Genomic DNA, 19,628 nt, shown 5'->3' on the forward strand with positions numbered 1-19,628 from the left:
TACTCTTATGTTTTGTTTATTCTGCTTTCTAAATAAGTTCTCATTTTGTCATTATTGCCAGTGCTTACAACCCTCCTTTCTCTTATCTCTAGCCTAGAGAACAGTGACCTGCCCCTAGTTGCTCTTCCTGTCATGAGCCTCTCTCAAGTGTGCCATTCTCCCCTCTCACAAGCATTAGTTTCTAAAATAAACGTTTAACCATGTCATACCCACAAAAGTGAGAAAGTATTCTATTATTTATACAATAAACTCAATATTTATTCATATGTCCCCCAGCTCTTCCAAGCATGATCACAAATAGTCTTCCAAATTCCCCGTAGGAACAAACTCAGCCCCACTAATACTTGTTCACATAATTCCTTTGCTTCACACAATTCCTACCTCTTCTGATTTTTATTGCTTCTCTGTCTCTATTTATGGTTAACATTTGCCAACATAGCCTCCATTGCCTCTAGCTCTTTAAGCTTCACCTTGAATTCTCTTTTTTTCATGCCCCAAAGAATTTCTGCTGCACCATCATTGCTTTCCCATCCTAATAGAAGTGAGAGCTTATTAATCTAATATCCATATACTTTTTCAAAAGCTTTAATCATAACATTAAGTGTGCTTTGTCTCAGTTTTTACAAATAGATATCTTCTCCATTATGATGCAAATTCTTTTAAGATTGGTATCATATTGTATCATTTTTTATATCATCAACATCTAGTATATAAAAGGAAAAGTGAAAGAATAATCTAAATATAAAATATATCTAAAGTTTCTAGTTACTGTGTATTATATCCAATATTCAGAGCTATAATATTAGTTCTATATTTTGTGACAAGGAACTTCTTACAATAATTCTACAGTGCAAGTGGACACAAACTTTAAAGCCCAAATGAAAGCCCCACACCACTTACTTTCCCCAGTAATAAATGCTACTTTGGGATTATGCTAATAAAATCTAACCTTCCATTAGATACATGATTTCTGACTATTCTTTAATAAATTACCTCTTAAACAGAATAAAATTAGAATAAAATAGACAACAATGTTCTATTACAAAAATGCGTTTCATATTTGATGTTAGAATACAACACATTTGTTTTCTAAGTTAGATTCAATAAAGATAAGGAGCTTAAAGTTATCTGGACAGAAGAAGAGAAAGGAATCAGTCATCAGTTAGAATGAAAGAAAGCCCATGATTGCACTTGAAAGGGTGTTAGCAGAAGCTGTCCAATAAATTCACAGAAGATGCTTCTGCTTTAATAAATTGTTGTGCTATCAGCCAGGCACGGTGGTGCACAACTGTAATCCCAGTGGCTTAGAGGCTCATGAGTTCAAAGCCAGCCTCAGCAACAGCAGGGTGCTAAGCAACTCAGTGAGACCATCTCTAAATAAGAATACAAAATATGAGGGCTGGGGTTGTGGCTTATAATATAGTGTTTGCCTAGCATGTGTGAGGCACTGTGTTTTATTCTCAGCACCACATATAAATAAATAATAAATAATGGTCCATCAACAACTAAAAAATATCTAAAAAAATGCAAAATAGAGTTGGGATGTGGCTCAGTAGTCCAGGGCCTCTGAGTTCAATCACTGGTACCAAAACAAACAAACAAACAAACTGTTGTACTATCAAATCCTTTTGTAGCACTTGAGCTTCACTTTCTCTACTTGTGCTGAGAGATCAAGGTTTTGTTTGTCCCAAATCTATAATTTGGTGCCAATTGTCTGTTTATCTTCTGAGCATGAAAGGGAAATCTCAGCCTTGAAAAAAATTTTATTATTAGTGTTATTATTATTGGCCTGGTAAGAACAACAATAGTACTTTTATGAAGCATAAGAAAATTTAGGGTTCTAAGACTTTATTCTGGAAAAAAAAAGTAATTTTATAAATATTATTTCATGTTCAAAGTATATTCATATACAGCCTTACATTTTCAAATGACCAAAGAATGAGGAACACTTAAAAATAATGTGTTTCATTATTCACATAGGTGGTAATAAAGTTGTAGCTTAAATTTTAGCATTAGTACTCATTCTCTAATTTTGTGTTATTTCTATTTATTGTCAAACATCTAACAATACTTTAGGAATAGGATGTCAATTTTTTATGTTCATAAAGTTCAGTGTAAAATAAAAAAGAATTATCCTCTTGATTATGGCTAATATTTTCTGTATAATCTTATGAATCATTACTACTGGATTAGCATTTTTCAAAACCAGGATCAAACATGTTTTTTTTCAACTTTATTACCTTTTTATACCTATTATTAGAGTAAATAAATTGGCATCATAACTTTAAGTTAATTTTTTTTCACATAATGGATATGCTAAAATTAAATCCATTCCTTTATATAGACTTGTAGAAGCTACAAGCAATTTTCTGATGCTATAAACAATGTCACAGTAATCTTCATATATAAATACTATATCTATATATCTATATATATATACATATATATATGTGTATATATATATATATAACTTGTTATATTTTGGAAGAATATTCATGAGCTAAAAGTTGTTCATATTTTTTAGTATTTTTTAAAGTCAGAAAATACATTAATTTGTTCTTTGATTAGTCCAAATGCAGCTTAAACTTTTCCCATTGTCCTCCATCTTTTACAACACAGTTGTTTTCAGCAATTTAATTGTGGAAACAGTAAAGACATTACACTGAAACAACTCTTAGTAGGCAAAAATTTTTAAAAAAATGTTATCACTAAGAGATAATCTCCATTGATAAAGCAGTGGATGAGTTGGTATTTTTATTTGATCAAAGTTATTACTCTGATCTGTTTAATCTGTTCCCATCTTGAACACCCTTCATTCTTCAAACCTCATTCCTGCTACTCTCTCTGAATTGGCCCCTGGGCTCCTCACTGTTGCTCCCATCAGGCCAGGCCCATTTCATTCTGTTTTTGCTCTTTCCTCTGCCTCAGACACTTTACCCCTAGAACATAGCTAGCTCCCTTATTTTCTCAATGAAACCTTCCCTGGCCATCTTATTAAAATGCAAACCCTGCTCCTTTGAGACATTTCCTATCTTCTTTCCCTTTTTTCCTCTTAGCATTTGGCATATTATTGAAAATATTGTTACACTATTCAATATTGTTACATTATTTATTTATATTGTTTATTGTGACTTCCAGTGTAATGTGGGCTTTACAGGGAAAGGCTTTTTCTTCTGGTTTGCTCTTAAATCTGGACTGTCTGACAAGTTGCCTGGTTCATAGCAGGCACTCAGGAGTAGTATTTGTTGACTTAGTAAATGAGTAGTTGAATATTAGATTGTAGTTGACTGGCATATCAATATTTATGGATTTGAAAAACAACATGAAATGAAAAAATAAATAAAAGCCCAATACCCATGATAGTGTTTGCATTTGGAAAGTCAGGGAGGGAAAGGAGATTGAAGAGATTCCAAAGCAGCCATATTGATATCATTGCCTTTCTCTTATTAAAAGAGAATTTGGCCAGGCACAGTGGTGCACACCTGTAATCCCAGCATCTCAGGAGGCTGAGATAGGAGGATCGTGAGTTCTAAGCCAACCTCAGCAAAAGTGAGGTGCTAGGCAACTCAGTGAGATCCTGTTTCTAAATAAAATACAAAATAGGGCTGGGATGTGGCTCAGTGATTGAGTGTCCCTGAGTGCACTCCCCAGTACCAACAACAACAACAAAAAGAGAATCTGAGCAAATATTACAAAATGTTATAATGTTATAAATGTTATAAAAACAAAATTCTGGATGTTTATTACATTATTCTCTGTATTTTTCCAATTTGTAAAAATATTCAAAAAGTTTTTCAAAGTAAAGATTCAAATAAGACACACAAAGGCACATGTCTTTCATACTGTATTCCTGATTTTACATAATTAAAAAAAATTACAGTGAGTAGGGCCTTAGAGAATTACTCTCATTCATACTTCCATTACTGCTTTGCAGATAGACTTCATTAAATTCTTTGCAGGACTTAATTTTATTTTGTTTAGTGTTGTTAAAATTATATTTTTTCTTTATATTCTAATTTGCTATGATAAAAAAAGAGAAAGTACAGAAGGTTGTGAAGTAAAAGGGAAGACTCAGCCTGGGAACCTTTTAAAGATGTTCTTACCCTCCCCTAAAGTTACAATTTAGGCAGCCTAGGAGTGTATCTAGTGGTCTGGAGATGGTGAAGTTTTCCAGGTGGACTTCTACATCTAAGTTTTTGAGTAATTTTTTAAATGTCTAATTTTATGCATCAAGAAATTGAGTTCAACAGATGTGAAATGACTTTTCAAGGTGTCATTGCAAGTGAAGGATGAAACTGGATGGCGCTTGCATTAGAGGGTGATAAATTTGTTGGTATTTCCATTATGAGTCATTCTTTTGCTTGAAACAGTATCTTTGCTGATGACTACACCTTGCATTTTGTGGGTACTCTATAAATATTTGTAGAACAAATGAATTGATAATGTTCTGAATACTGAAACCCAGTCTATATACTGGTTTTCCAGAGATACCTCTTGCAAATTTTAATCTATTATCAAATTTAGGGAAGAATATTAAGGCTTTCTGAATTATTTTGAAGACTTTCATAGAGTATTCCTGGTTTTGTTTCTCAGAAAAAATATTTACTAATTTTTAAGTTGGGATGTTTTATGATATGTCATATGATTGCAAAAAATTTGCATAGATTAAAAACATACAACCACTAGTTAAGTATTCACAAAATTCGGTAACTATATATGTAAGCTATTTTTCCTTTTTATTTGACCAGATAGAAGTATTCATTGAAGAATATTTTTACTTCAGAAGCTAAAATAGAGCATGCATCTAGGCATGGTGGCACACACTTATGATCTCAGAGACTCAGGAAGCAGGAGGATCACAAGTTTGAGGCCAGCCTCAGCAACTTAGTGTGAGCCCCTGAGCAAATTGGCAAGACTGAATCTGAAAATTAAAAATAAAAAGGGCTGGGAATGTGGTTCAGTAGTTAAACCCCTCTGAGGCCCCTAATGCCAAAAAAAAAAAAAAAAAAAAAGGAGAGCATGCAAGGTGCGTTCTTTACTTTTCTAAGAATATTTTGTTTGAGAATTATGAGCCCAAGTCTATGGGGTCACAGCTCTAAGATATAAGCTATAGAGGCAGGTACTTTCCATTTCTGCATGAGGATGGGCCATTTTTGGTTTCTTTGGTTCAGATAGGGGAGACTACTAGAGGGTCACCTGTCTCTAGACGTACTTTCAGGCTTGAGAGAGGATAAGTCATTGTGCTTTAAAAAATGAGAAATTTTATGGTATAGTCAATAGAGATATGTAAATGTTTATGTGCGTATTGTGTTTTGCTGTAGTTTACAAGATACAAAATAATAGACTCACTAAAGTCCTCAAGAGATGGAGTTCTGAAGGGTATGTTAGATTCTTGTTTGTGAACGATAGAAACCTGACTCAGGTCCTTGGTGTAGGTAGTAGAGAGAATCTGTAGGCTGTTGTACCTGAGAAGTCTAGGGGTTGGCTTCAGTGGTGGCTGGGCAAGAGCTGTGTGTGTCCTTCTGTTTCTCAGCTGTGTTTCCCTGTTTTGTCAGTTTCATATTTCGTTCTTTTTTCTCTTTTCTGTTTGATTTTACAAAGTTGTTTTTTCCTGTATCTTCAAGTTCGTGGATATTTTCATCTATAATGCTTCATTTGCCTTTCTTAACATTCAGGTGTTTTTCATCTTAAATACTTTAATTTTTATCTATAGAAATTAAATTTGGGTCTTATATTTCATGTCTTTACTTGCTTCTACAATGAATGGAATGTGATTATAGCAACTGTTGTAATATCCTGAATTCCATCATTTATGTCATTTATGGGCTTCCAGTTGATTGATTTTTCTCACTATAGAACACATTTCCTTTCTTTGCATACCTGGCATTTTTTATTGGAATTCAACATTGTGAATGTTACTTTGTTTAGTGCTGCATATCTTTGGTTTACTCTGATTACCTTTGAGCTTTATTTTGGAATACAGTGAAATAACATACAAGTAGGTTAGTTTTTAATAATCTTGTTTTTTGCTCTATTATGTGGGGCCATAGTGTCATTAACCTAAGGCTAACTTTTTCCTTCACTACTGAGGCAAAACTTTCTGAGGACTTAATGCTCCCTGAATTCTGACATTTTCCACTCAGGTTTGTGGGTGTAGCAGCACTGTATGAGTCCGACTCTTGTACTGTTAGCCTTTCTGATAGCTCTTTCCCTGATAGAGAGCTCTTCCCACAGACATGTGCTGACAGTGCTCAGCTGAAGACCCATTGAGGACTCCTTGAAGTTCTCTCGGCAGCTCTCCCCTCTATGGTCCTTGCTTCATGAACTCAAGCTTGCCTTAATCCTGCCTCCCACCTCTCTCTCCTTAGCTGAGAGAGACTGCCAGTCTTTGAGTAGTGACTTTTTCCTGGGCTGAGGGTTTGTCTCAGTACGCTGGAGCAGTCTTAAGTCTTACTTTGTGTGTTTCTCTTCTCTCAAGGATCACTCAAGTTTTCTTGCCCAGTGTCCAGTGTTTTATAAGCCAGGGAATCATATCTTTTTTGTTTTTAAAAATCATTTTAGGCAGGATGGTAAATCTGGTCTCTGTTACTCCATCTTGGCCAGAAGAGGAAGTTTGAGTATAGGTTCTTGTGACTTCATTTAAAAAAAGACTTTTAACCACATGATTTTATTCTCTTTTATGGCTGAGTAAAATTCTGTTTTGTATATATTTGCCACATTTTTGTTATCCATTCATCCACTGAAGGGCATCTAGGTTGGCTCCACAGTTTAGCTATTGTGAATTGTGCTGCTATAATGCTAAGTGAAGTTAGCCAATCCCCAAAAAACTAATGCTGAATGTTTTCTGTGATATAAGAAGGCTGATTCATAGTGGGGTAGGGAAGGGGAACGTGGGGGAAATAGACGAATTCTAGATATGGCTGAGGAGTGGGAGGGCAAGGGAGGGGCAGGGGATTAGCAAGGATGGTAGAATGTGATAGATATCATTATCTAAAGTATATGTATGAGGACACAAATTGGTGTCAACATACTTTATATACAACCAGATATATGAATAATTGTGCTATATATGTGTAATAAGAATTGTAATGCATTCCACTGTCATTTATTATTTTTTTAAATCACTCAATAAAAAAATAAATATACCCTGTCGCTATTTAGATAATATACACAGGATAAAGTTTTAATCATTGGGAATAAGTTATGGTCCTTCAATATGAGGGATGAACTGACAATTTCCCTCTCCAATTATCTTCTAAATTAAGTAATTTTTATCAGAAAGTGACTGCATACCATATATATACACCAATGCACAAGCAGAAGCATGTCATACATGAAAAAAAAAAGAAAGAACAAGTATAGACCTTTGCTTGGCTGTGTATGGACATTCCACTCTAGATGTGCCCTGATCGTCTCTAAACTTTACAGTTATATATATAGAAAGTAAAGCATATTCACATTAAAAAAAAAAAAACTTTGACTTTGTAGTAGGAGCCCCAAACCAATATCCGTCATAGCTATTAATTCTAATGAAAAGAAACCCCTGTCAGTTTCTATATAATAAGCCTAAGGCTCAGGCTGATTTCAGTTGGGTCATGTGTCCCAGCATGGATCAGTTACAGTGACCTGGGAAGTGGTATGTTTCCACTGACCAATCAGAGCCGCTATCCCTTGTTGGGATGGTGCACTAAAACTGATAGTACTGCCATGCCATATCTATGAGGAGTGGGAAATGTTTACCCCTAGGTGAGGGGATGCTAGACCAAAAGATAGTAGGGAATGTCCATATATGATAGAGAATGAGAGTGTCAAAGAAGAACAAAAATTTTTATGGTAATTGGGTTCAAGAAACTGAGATACTTTAATCTGAGCTTCATTAAGCTTCAGCACAGGGGGCTGGATAAACCGCTTTCTCAACCAGCAGAAGTTACATGGGGTCCAGGGAAAAAGATCCAATAGGTGGTGAGAATAGTAGGGGAAAAGAAGAAAGTATTCACTATAAGTTTAGCAGGTATGTTTTATGATCTAACATTATTTCTATTCTGTGTTTTATTTTTTTAAATGTAGTAATCTGAACTTGAAAGTTGACAAATATCTAGTGGTAGGATTTTCCACCTTTTAGTATATATGAGAGATCTCTTTGTCCTCTTATACTGCAGGTGTCAGGAAACAGGACTTCTACCCTCTAAGGGGAAGCAGAGTTTAATGAAATGCATAGTCTTTAGAATAAAATCTTCAGAATTCGTAGGTCCACAAGAACACAGTACTGACTCTGAATAAACGTGCCAGTGATTCTTTTAGCAAAAAACTACTCCTTTTTAAAAGGTTCACTTATTTTTGATTTTTCCACTTAAAGGGTTCACTTATTTTGATTTTCTCCCGGGTTCTCATCTAATTAGAATGTTCTTTGTAAAATGTGTAGTAAGGGGGCTGGGGATGTGGCTCAAGCGGTAGCGTGCTCGCCTGGCATGTGTGCGGCCCGGGTTCGATCCTCAGCACCACATACCAACAAAGACGTTGTGTCCGCCGAGAACTAAAAAATAAATATTAAAAAAAAATTCTCTCTCTCTCTCTCTCTCTCTCTCTCTCTCTCTCTCTCTCTCACTCTCTCACTCTCTCTTTAAAAAAATGTGTAGTAAGTAGGAAGGAGATCTGGACTAGGTATCATAAAATCATTGTTCTTTAGTTTGTTTCTAACTGTGACTTGAGGCCAGGTTCTGGCCTGTTTTTTTTACGGTAGATTGTCTCTCTAGAGGAGACATGGTACCTAAAATGGAAGTTTGATTTGTGAATAACTGGGAGCCGGGTTAGTTAAATTCGCTTTCTAGACTAAGATATTAGATATAATGGATTTTCCAAATATTGGAGTCAGTAAGGATTTGGGTTCTATACCAAAAAACAAAGACAAGAAGCCAAAACCTTACCATTTGAATTGAGAATAAAGTCAGTGATTTTTGGACCTTTTCTTAAAGCTAGGAACTACACTTACAGATAAAATAAAAGCTGATTGAAGGGGAGAGATGGAGAGAAGAGTTAGCCTGACTACACCTGTTATTTGAGCCTGTGTTCTTGGAGGCACTGGGAATGCTGGCCAAGCTGGTTGCTCCTTCCAGCTCCAAAATCTTGATTTCCAAAGTGTAGGGCATGTCATGACTTAGTGAATATTATTCCCTTAAAGTATTTTTTAAAAGTTTGTTTCTTATAATGAATTACTTTTATTCACAAAATACTGTGTTTAGTACTTTATTAGTAAAATATAACAGAAGTTAAATACTTCGCTGGGGTACCAAAATCTCTTAAGCAAAAATATTTATCTCTAGTTAATTGTTAAAAATCACTTGCCTATTTATAACATTCTACTAATTCATTAGTTTTATTTCTTGAGGTGTTAACATTTTTATTTATTTTTCATGATAGGGGCCTGATCTAACATTTTAATTAATTCATTTTCAAACAATATTTTTCCTTACCTATTATTTAATTTAAGCATATTTTTGAGAAAAAAAAATTAAATTTATCTTTTTGGAACCGGGTCATTATCATTATCATTATTGTGCTGCTCTTTCTATGCTGGGGGAATATGACTGGGCCCTGGAAGCAAACATAAAAGCTCAAGAACTCTGTAAAAATGACCCTGAGTGAATCAAGGATCTAATTCAGCAGCATGTAAAGTTACAAAAACAAATAGAAGACCGACAAGGTATTTCACCTAAGATTCTTTTGGTTACAGTTGAGTTTTCTTTAAAGTTTCAAAGGTGGGTTTCTTGGATTATCAGAGGATCATAAATCAGTTCTCAGATGATTTGTGCTTATTTTGTTATGTTATCTTCAAGTTACTTACGTTTTCTATATCTTTCTGTGTAGAGTTAGTAATATGTTCCATTAGGTTATTATACATGATTTGTATTTTTTATTTGAAACAGCCAGTAACTAAATTATTTATTCTTCTATAGAAAAATATTCTTTTCAGAAATTTTGAATAAAATAAATGCTTTTGAAAGGAAATTGTGTAAAACTTTTCATCATTTAAGTTATTTCTAAAAGAAAGGGCTCTTCAATAGAGTTGCTTAATTTGTTTGCACCAAGTTTGCAAATAATTCTATAGCATGTTGAACATCTATAATCAGAAATTGGCTGTGCAGGCTAGGACTTGTAAATTTCCATTCTTCAACCTTGTTTTCTGTACTTAGTCATTTTTCTTTCTCAGTGCTTGAAAAAATTTCTTTACACTTTGAGTATCTAGGTCTTTCCTTTTTTTTTTTTTCTTCTTTGGATATTCAGTGTCTATCGAGCTGAGCTGAGCAGTTTTGTAACTAGCGGATGTTGTCATCCAGCTGTTAACAAGATTCTTAGATTGTGAGCTCCTTGAAGACAGGTACCGTCTCTGATTCAAATCAATATATTACTGTCATCTTGTCAGTAATCACATGCAGTGGGATGTCAGACATGGTGTACAACAGTTTGTTGACACCATTCTGAAATTACTGACATCTAGGATTGTAAAATTGTTTTATTTTTCAACTTTCTAAAGTTGTTTGATGTTCTTAACTCAGCTTAAAGGAAATTTGAAAATGTGTTGAAGTCTGTTTTGCCAATCCATTGATTACTCTGTGTGTGTGTGTGTGTGTGTGATTGATTTTTATAGGTCGAACACCAAATAAGAATCCAATTAAAGCTTTTTATGAAAGCAGGTGAGTTAATATCAGATCAGTAGCTACTACTTGGAATTACTTTGCCCTGTGAACTTAAGAATCACTTGTGTTTGTCATTTTAAAAACTTAAGCGCAACTATAGTAAATTTAGGGATGGGAGAATAAGAGGGTTCTTTTTTTTTTGGTGTGTGTGTTTGCACACAAAATATCAGGTGATCTGTGAGTTGTCAGATTTATTTTATTGAACCACTTGGATGATTAGTAGCCTAATTTAGTGAGAAAAGAGGAGTGGAATGTTAATTTGAAGTTATTGTGCTTGACGAGGAGCAATTGGTCACGGGGTCCTGGCAGTAGAGAGCTGATACACAGCCTTTGCCTCATGCCCTTCCTCTCTGCCCTGGAAACGTTGCCCCAGCCTCTTGATACTTTTCAAAGAGCACAAATCGATTTAGGAATGCTTATAAGAAAATAAATAGCCAGGATTCTACATTTGCTTATTTGGCAATTTAAATAGATTAAGCCTTTCTCCCTTGATAAGCACACAGGATAGTGAAGCTGTTAATATGTGAAACATGAAGATTTATTTACTTTAATATTAGAACCCAGAATACTAGCCTTGAACTGGTTTTAAATAGTACTTATGTATAAAGGCTTATCTGAGAGGTAGAGGATCTTTTCAAAACAGTGGTACCTTGCTTTCAAGGAAGAAAGGCTATAATTGCTGCAACCTGTTTGTTTGAAGGATAACTTTTAAAAATGCTCATTAATTAGTAGGAATAAAGGGGTCATTTCTTTTATCCCATTTTAGGGCCTATATACCTAGGAATTTATCAGCACCTGCTTTTAGTACTTCACTTAACTTTGTTGAGACGGAAAGAGATCTCAAAAATACTAACTACAAGATGGCAAATGGTGGTAATCAGAATCTAAAGGTAAGCTCAGTTAAAAACTTAAAATTATTTCAGCTATTAATAGTAACATGTTGGTGATAGTGGAAACCAACTATTTTGGTGGTATAAACTCTTACTTGTTGAGATCAAGAAAATTATTCTTGTTTTGGATTTTGTTTTGTTTTGTTTTTGGTACCAGGGAATGAACCCAAGGGTGCTTAACCACTGAACCACATCCGTAGTGCAATTATTCCTCATATAACTACAACCAATTATACCTCATACAAATACATAAAAATAATATATTTAAAGTCACAGAATTTCTTCTGAAATCACACTTACATATCTTTTTTTTTTTTTTTTTTTTACCAGGGATTGAACCAGAGATGCTTACCCACTGAGTTAACCACATCCCCAGCCTTTTTATTTTTTTTTATTTTGGGCCTTTCTAAGTTGCTGAGGGTGGCTTTGAACTTGGAATCCTCCTGCCTTGGCCTCCTGAGTTGCTGGGATTATAGGAATGTACTGTCAAGCCTGACTATATTTACAGGTATTAAAAGTATTTTTTTCTAGATATAATTTTGCCATTTAGTCCATTTTTATACCCTCCTTTTAGGTCACCCAGCCAGTCTCAGGAATGAGTGACAATGGGGTCTGTTGGCCAAGTCACTTCTGCCCCTCCCTGTGTTTTGGATTTGTCTTTTTCTCCCTTTTCTGATTTGTAATCTGTTTGTGACCTGGCACTGTAGCAGCTCACCAGCCAACTTGTGCTAAGCTGGTGTGCCTAGGAGGCACTCCTTCCCCACCTCTGCCAGGGTGTATCTACAGCTTCTGTTGCCCTTTCATGGCTGTGCTCAGTAGCAATCTTGGTCTGATGGTTTTTTTCAGAGCACCACACTAAGGCTTCTAGCCTGCCTCTGAGGTCAGGTGACCCAGATAAATGTGTCTGAGTTTTCCTCTACCTGTGATATACATCCAACACTCAGAAGCTATCACTAAGTCACATTATATTTCTCTTCAAGATTTGAGGAAAGAAAAGATCATGATGTTTTGGCATTGGGTGGGTGATGGGCATTGAAAGGAACTTTCTTAATATACCGTTAAGTCCTCAAAATTTCCAAGAGGCTGTATTAATTTAGGGAGAAGAGCACAGGAATAATGTGGTAATATTCAGTTTAGTCATTGTCGAATAGCTGCCACATGAGACATTGTTCTAGGCATCAGAGATAGAATTGTCATTCAAGAATTTGTCATTTGTCTTGATCTCTGGTCACTAGTTATCATTTTGTATGCTTACTTATACTTTTAGACTTAGTAACTAGATGCATATTTTAAGCGCTTGAGTGAATTCTATCATATTCTACTACAAATTCTATTACACGGCCATTGAATTCTTATTTTTTTTAACAGTACATTATAATTATACATCAAGTGGAATCCATTGTTACATTCTCATACATGCATATAACAATTTGGTCCATTTCATTCCCCAGTACTTCCTCTCCCTTCACCCTGGTCCCTCTCCACTACTCTGCTGGTCTCTCTTCTATTTTCATGAGACCGGTCCTCTTTTTTTCTTTATTTTTTCTCTAGCTCCCAAGTGTGAGAGAACATATGACCCATGACTTTCTCAGTCTGGCTTCTTTAACTAAACATGATGTGCTCAGGTTCCATACATTTTCCTGCAAATGGCATAATTTTGTTCTTCTTTATAGTTGAGTATAACTCCATTGTGTGTATGTATCACATTTTCTTGATCAGTTCATCCATTGATGACCACCTAGACTGGTTCCATAGTTTTGACTATTGTGAACTATGCTGCTACAAACATGGATATGCATGATCACTATAGTATATTGACTTTAGTTCTTTTGTATAAATGCTGAGTATTGGTATAACTGAAATGGCTATATTATTTTTACAGTCTCACTAGTTTTATTTTCATGGGCAGGTGGTAGATGAGGCTTTGAAGGTAGATGATTGTGACAGTCATCCTGAATTTTTACCACCACCAAGTGAGTATTTTTTCTTATATAAATTGTTGCTGAATTGTCATAGTATTACCTAAACTTTATGCCCTAAAATTTGTACAAGCCTCATTTATATTTGCTCTTGTTCTCATTTTAATTTATAATGCTTCTGTATAAGTCAGCTTTCCATCACTATAATGAAATATTTGGCAAACGCTAGCTATGATGTAAAGAGAATTATATTATGGCTCATAGTTCTGGAGATGTGAAGATATGGTGCCTGTATTGGCTCAGTGCTGGTAAGGCAGTGGATTGCAATGGCAGGGAAAATGTGGTGGAGCAAACTCCTCATATCCTGAGCCAGGAAGCAGAGAGAGAAGACAAGACCAGGCTCCCACATTCCTCTTCAAAGGCATTTCTCCAGCGATTTAACAAACTTTCTTCAAGATTCTACAGCACTTCTTAATATTGCCACCCTAGCGACTAAGCCTTTGCACGTGGACTTTTGGGGAACACTCAGCATAAACATGGCAGTTTTTATTGTTAAGAAAACATTGAGTATTTGAAATCAATGCTCGGTCTTTTCATTACTTAATACATTTAATTTTGGAACTTCAATAAGAAGAATGGAAAGGAACACTTAAGCACATAGCATTTCTTGATCTGTCCTTAATCACTTTTAGGCCACCTTTGTTTCTTGTTTTTGAAAGTTTTCATTATTATCTCCCTTTCCTTAATCTCAGCAGCCTTTATTTCTTTTTTTTTTTTACATTTTCCCCCTAATCAATCTCCCTCTGAAATTTTTAATACCATACGTACTGCTTGTCTGTTTACATACAATATGTTCATCTGTGCTTTATATATAAAAAGAACTAGGCTTTTTCGTCTCCCAACAACTTAATTTTTTCACTGTATTTGGGGTAATACTCAACTCCTGTTGAGAATGGATGTCTGTTGTCAGGTGTGGTGGTGCACACCTGTAATCTCAGCATCTTGGAAGGCTGAGGAAGGAGGATTGCAAGTTCAAAGCCAGCCTAAGCAATTTAGCAAGGCAATCAACTTGGTGAGATGCTGTGTCTAAATTTAAAAAACTTTAAAAGGGTTGGGGATGTGGCTCACTGATTAAGTACCCCTGAGTTCAATCCCTGGCACCAAAAAAAAAAAAAAAAAAAGAATGGATACTTTAGTCCTTTGGAACTACTGTAGCAAAAATACTATAAACTGGGTAGCTTTAAACAACAAACATTCAATTCTCACATTTCTGTAGGCTGGGGAATCCAATATTGTGGTGCCAGCAGTTTTGATATCTGGTGAGGCCTCTTTTCCTGGTTAATGGATGACCTTTTTTTGGATAATGGGAATTGAACCCAGGGACTTACTATTGAGCGCAATCCCTTGCCTTTCTTATTTTTTATTTTGAGAAAGGGTCTTGCTAAGTTGCTGAGGCTGACATTGAACTTGGGATCCTCCTGCTTTAGTCTCCAGAGTTGCTAGGATTACAGGGTGTACTACTGTGCCCAACAGTAGATGCCTAACTTTTTGCTGTGTCCTCACATAATAGAAGGATGGGGGCATCTCCTGGGGCCTCTTCTTATAAGGGCACTAATTCCTGTACAAGGTCTTTACTTTATGACCTAATCACCTCCTCAAAGTTCTACCTCCTAAAACCATTGGGGATTAGATTTCCAACATAACAAATCTTGTGGCAACACATTCAGCCCATAAGAATGCTTTAGGCTAATTCCTTTTTAGTTTTAATTTTGAGGAAATCTTTCTCACGTGGATTAAATGCTTCTCTGTTTTTTAAAACAAGAGTTTAAGGAAATAGACTTTTTTTAATGATTCTAAAGGTTATTATACCCAATAGTTATTTATCTCAAGCTTTCATATAGAGTACCTTTCAAGGTTATTGAAGTGAATTGTTGGCCTCCAGTTAGTGATACCCTGTTGCTCTCTTTACTTTCTCTCATTTGTTTTCTTTTGAATGGCTTTGTTTCTATCCATTTTTATCTTTTACTACCTACATTCTGTCTTCTCTGGTGTCTAATTCCACATGTTGAACCCCTGAACATTTGCAGTTCGTTAGCAATTAGTGTGCTTACAGTGAGTGGGAACTTAGGTGTTTGTCTAACCTATTGTGATTCCAACACCATGTGAAACATCTTTGAGGATTAAACTTTTTTTTTTTAGAATGGTAGTTTTTAATTTGTTAATATTTCTTAGGCCATTTTTAGCAGACAACACATTTAACTAATTTATTTAAATATTATCTTCTCATCAGTATCCACGTTCAGTAAAAGAACTTGAAATCCCAGGATTAGGGTTAAATAGTTTTGCCCAACCTCACAAGCAGAAATTACACTAAGACACCTGTACCTTTCGTTTCTGAAGCTACTGAAGCCAGCTTGGGCTCCACCCTTCTTATTTCATTGACCTTGATTGGCTCTGTGCTGTCCCCACAAACCTAGCACATATTCTCTGTCCTTCTGCCATGCTCACTCTTCCATGTAGCTTTGAATGTGTCACTCCCCTGCTACACAGAGGCTTGATTCCTGCCAGTGGGATAAAGGCTAGCCTGATGACTCATGGGTATCTGAAGCAAAGGGTTTGCGAACACTCACCCCAGCCTGCCTTTGCAGTCATTTTCTAGCCTTCTATCTTGCTAGAGCTCTTAAGATTGTACAGGTTTACTTAGTATTTATAAATGAACTCTACTCTTGGGTTCCAACCAGTCTGTCCAAATCATTCATCTTAAGACCAAAGAAAGGCTGCATCCTCACCAACCCTTTCCCCAACCACTCTGCCTTAGGTGGGTGATTTCTTCCTTCTGTAGTTAGGAGAGAAGTCACTGGCTGTGGAATTAATGTGTCAATAATGTCATAGTCTTTTCTTATCTTCATTACTAAAATGATGTGTCCTTTCTTTCTATCTGATTGTAAAATCATTTCCATTTTACAGTTTAGATAGGTGAAGTGATGAGCTCATGGTTAAGCATCAAGGAAGTAGTAGAGCTGGAACTTGAGTTCAGGCATTCTGACATTAGAGCATGTGTTATTAAGCAGGATGCTGTACTGGTTGTACTTAGAGGAAGGTACAGTATTACTGTTTTATTATATTAATATAATTATTGAGATGGTACCTGAGTTTATGAATTGAATTATGAATTTAGTGTCATTTTTGGAGCCATATGGATGCTTTACCAATTCTAGAAAAACTAATAAATTTTATCTCATATACCAGAACTTGCTTTTGTATGAAGCTTTTAAAAGTACAGGGGCCAACTTTTACAACTTAATAGTAAAAAGACAAATAATCAAATATACAAGTATATAATAGACATATCTGCAAAGAAAATATAGTGATAACCCATTAGTACAATATTGTTAACCATTAAGGAAATGCAAATAAAAACACAGTGAGATACTGGTTCATACTCTGAGGATATGCATAGATATTAAGTGTTGGCAAGGGTATGGAAATATTATAACATTCATACTTTGCTGGTTGTAATGTAAAATGGTGCAGCTGCTTTGGGACAATAAGATTGGCAGTTCCTCAAATAGTTAAACATAGGGTTACCATGTGACACAGCAGTTCCACTCCTAGATTTGTACAAAAAAAGGAAAACATGTTCTCCCCAAAACTTGTACATGAATGTTTATAGCAGCACAATTCATAATAGCCCCAAAGGGGGAACAACCCAAGTATCCACTGATGAATAGATAAACAATAAGTACTGATATATGATACAACATGCATGAATCTTGCGAACACTGTACGAAATAAAAGAAGCCAGACACAAAGATCACATGCTGTATGATTCTGTATATATGAAATATCCAGAATAGGCAAATCTGTATACAGAGACAGAAAATAGATTGTCTAGGTCTGGGCATTAGGGGAAAAAGATGAGGAACTGCTAATGGTATTGAGTTCCTTGTTGGATGATGAAAATGATCTAAATTTAGATTGGTGATGGTTGTACAACATTTTGGATATATTAAAAGTCACTGAACTGTATTCTTATGTAAGTTTTATTATATTTATATCAACAAAGCTGTTACAGAAAAATAAAGCACAGAGATTATTAGATTTTTCTCTCATTATACCATATTGGGATGGAGATATACAAGTTATTGTCAACAAAAAACCAGTACTGAAAGCATGGTGTTAGTCTCTTGGGGGCTTCTAATTCTCTAGAGTATTAACAAATACATGTGGCAGAGATAGATGAATGTGAGTGTTAGGATTTTAGATCAAGTTACATTGAGAAAGAGATGAATCATAGGATTTTCAGGCTTGCCCTAAGGCTTATTTTTATCTTAATTTTTCGATTTCTCTTAATTCTTTCCTTTTTTTTCCTGGTTTCTGGGCTGTGAACCCAGAGATATTTTACCACTGAGCCATTCCCAGCCCTTTTTTGTAGATTATCTTGAGACAGGTTCTTGCTAAGTTGCTTAGGGCCTAAGATGATAAGACTAGCCTTGAACTTGTGATCCTCCTGCCCCAGCCTCCTAAATCACTGGGATTACAGGCATGCACCATTACACCCAGCTTCCCTCTTGATTCTTAAAGGAGATTTATAAAAACTATAAATTACAAAACCAGTTTTGATGATAACAGAGGACAAGATTTTGATTCTGACTGAAATTCTAAAAACAAGAATTTTGTTCATTTCTCTTTGTTTACATATCTTTGTATCAGCTTCCTTTTAAAAGGAAAATCTTTAAAAATTGTATACATATAATTTGTCCTGGGTAAAAACATTCATTTCTATGCTAAAAATATTTTGATGGCAAGAGGAATCACAAGCATTTTTTATTGACAAATCAGTGTTGTGATACTATCAGATTTGCTTATTTTGCTTTAGATGCTGTTAGAGAAATTTGTTGAAGAATGCAGGTTCCCTCCAGTGCCAGATGCTATTTGTTGCTATCAGAAGTGTCATGGATATTCCAAAATCCAGATATACATAACTGCTCCAGACTTTAAGGTAAAAAATGAAATGTACAATGGAACATTAACTTGCAAAGTCATGCCTTAAAAATGAATCCAGAATAAATTCTGTAATTGGAGGCACCCAAGTTGTCACCCTGCTTGCCCCTTACCCTGGACTTTTTTAGGTCATCTCACATGGGAAGCCAGGGACACTGAAATAAATGTTTGGGGCTGGTGTGGTGACCATAGAAGACAGGCTAGCTAATTTTATTTCCTCCTCTAGCCATGTTTCATGTAACTGCCTCTTCCTTAGGAACATAGAAACAAAGTGAGATTGTTACCTCTAATTTGTTGGATTTCTAATGCCTTGTAAAAAATTGAGTCCAAGAATATAAAGGCCAGTGCAATCACTGAATTAAACCCAAAAACCTAACTTGTGCTTAATTAAGTGATTAACTTTTTGGTTTATTCAGGAAGATAACTGTCCTACTCTTAGATTAGTAGATCAGATGAAATGTTTGTTAAGATATTTGATATTCTGTAAAGGCTAATGCAGATGTCAGCTGTGGAAATGAAGATTTTTGCCAAGTTCTGTATCTATAGAACTCAGCATTTTGTAATACAGAGTATTTTATCCCTCTTCAAGGAGATAGATTATGTAGTTATATCTGCCAAGTGAATGCAACAGTTCTTTTTATCTTAATATGTGTGCTATGAGGGAATGAGTAAGTGCATGTGCATAGACATCTTTAAAATGTGAATTAAAATGTTTTGAAATCCAGGGTTTTATACGAATCAGCTATTGCCAGTATTGTAATATAGAATTTCACATGAACTGCTGGAAGTTTAAAACAACCACCTTTAATGATAAAATTGACAAGGTGTAAACCACAATAAAGATTGTCTGGATTTTTAAAATATGTATATTGAATGTTTAAAAAAAAATTTTAAAAAGTCTTCAAGTGAATATAAATTCCTTCTTGAGGATTCTAAACTTCATTAGAAAGTTTTAAGTTATGATTTTAACAATAAAGTGGAAAATGAGTTTTTAAATTTTATGCAAGTATGAAGGGAGTAACTGTAGAGGCCTTTAAAAATTATTTAACTAACTTTTGTATTGTGATGTTATAATCAGAAATAAAAATTTAATTTTTTCTTGTTTTAAAATACAGATCTTA

At 35.1% G+C, this 19,628-nt stretch overlaps 1 protein-coding gene across 2 annotated transcripts in view; it reads left to right on the forward strand.

Annotated features, from left to right (window-relative positions):
* Window positions 1–19,628, forward strand: part of LOC144374187 (E3 ubiquitin-protein ligase TTC3-like) — a 31,999-nt gene that overhangs the window by 9,321 nt on the left and 3,050 nt on the right. The window contains exons 2-5 of one of the 2 annotated variants that reach the window (XM_078037128.1): window positions 11,461–11,584; window positions 11,915–12,092; window positions 13,494–13,557; window positions 18,383–18,505. In XM_078037128.1, the coding sequence (XP_077893254.1) occupies window positions 13,519–13,557; window positions 18,383–18,505 (162 nt within the window). In that variant the 5' untranslated portion in view covers window positions 11,461–11,584; window positions 11,915–12,092; window positions 13,494–13,518. The remainder of the gene's footprint in view (window positions 1–11,460; window positions 11,585–11,914; window positions 12,093–13,493; window positions 13,558–18,382; window positions 18,506–19,628) is intronic. The other variant, XM_078037129.1, reaches the window with a different exon arrangement.

Source organism: Ictidomys tridecemlineatus, unplaced genomic scaffold (assembly GCF_052094955.1).
Source record: "Ictidomys tridecemlineatus isolate mIctTri1 unplaced genomic scaffold, mIctTri1.hap1 Scaffold_61, whole genome shotgun sequence".
In the NCBI taxonomy this organism is placed as follows: Eukaryota; Metazoa; Chordata; class Mammalia; order Rodentia; family Sciuridae; genus Ictidomys; species Ictidomys tridecemlineatus.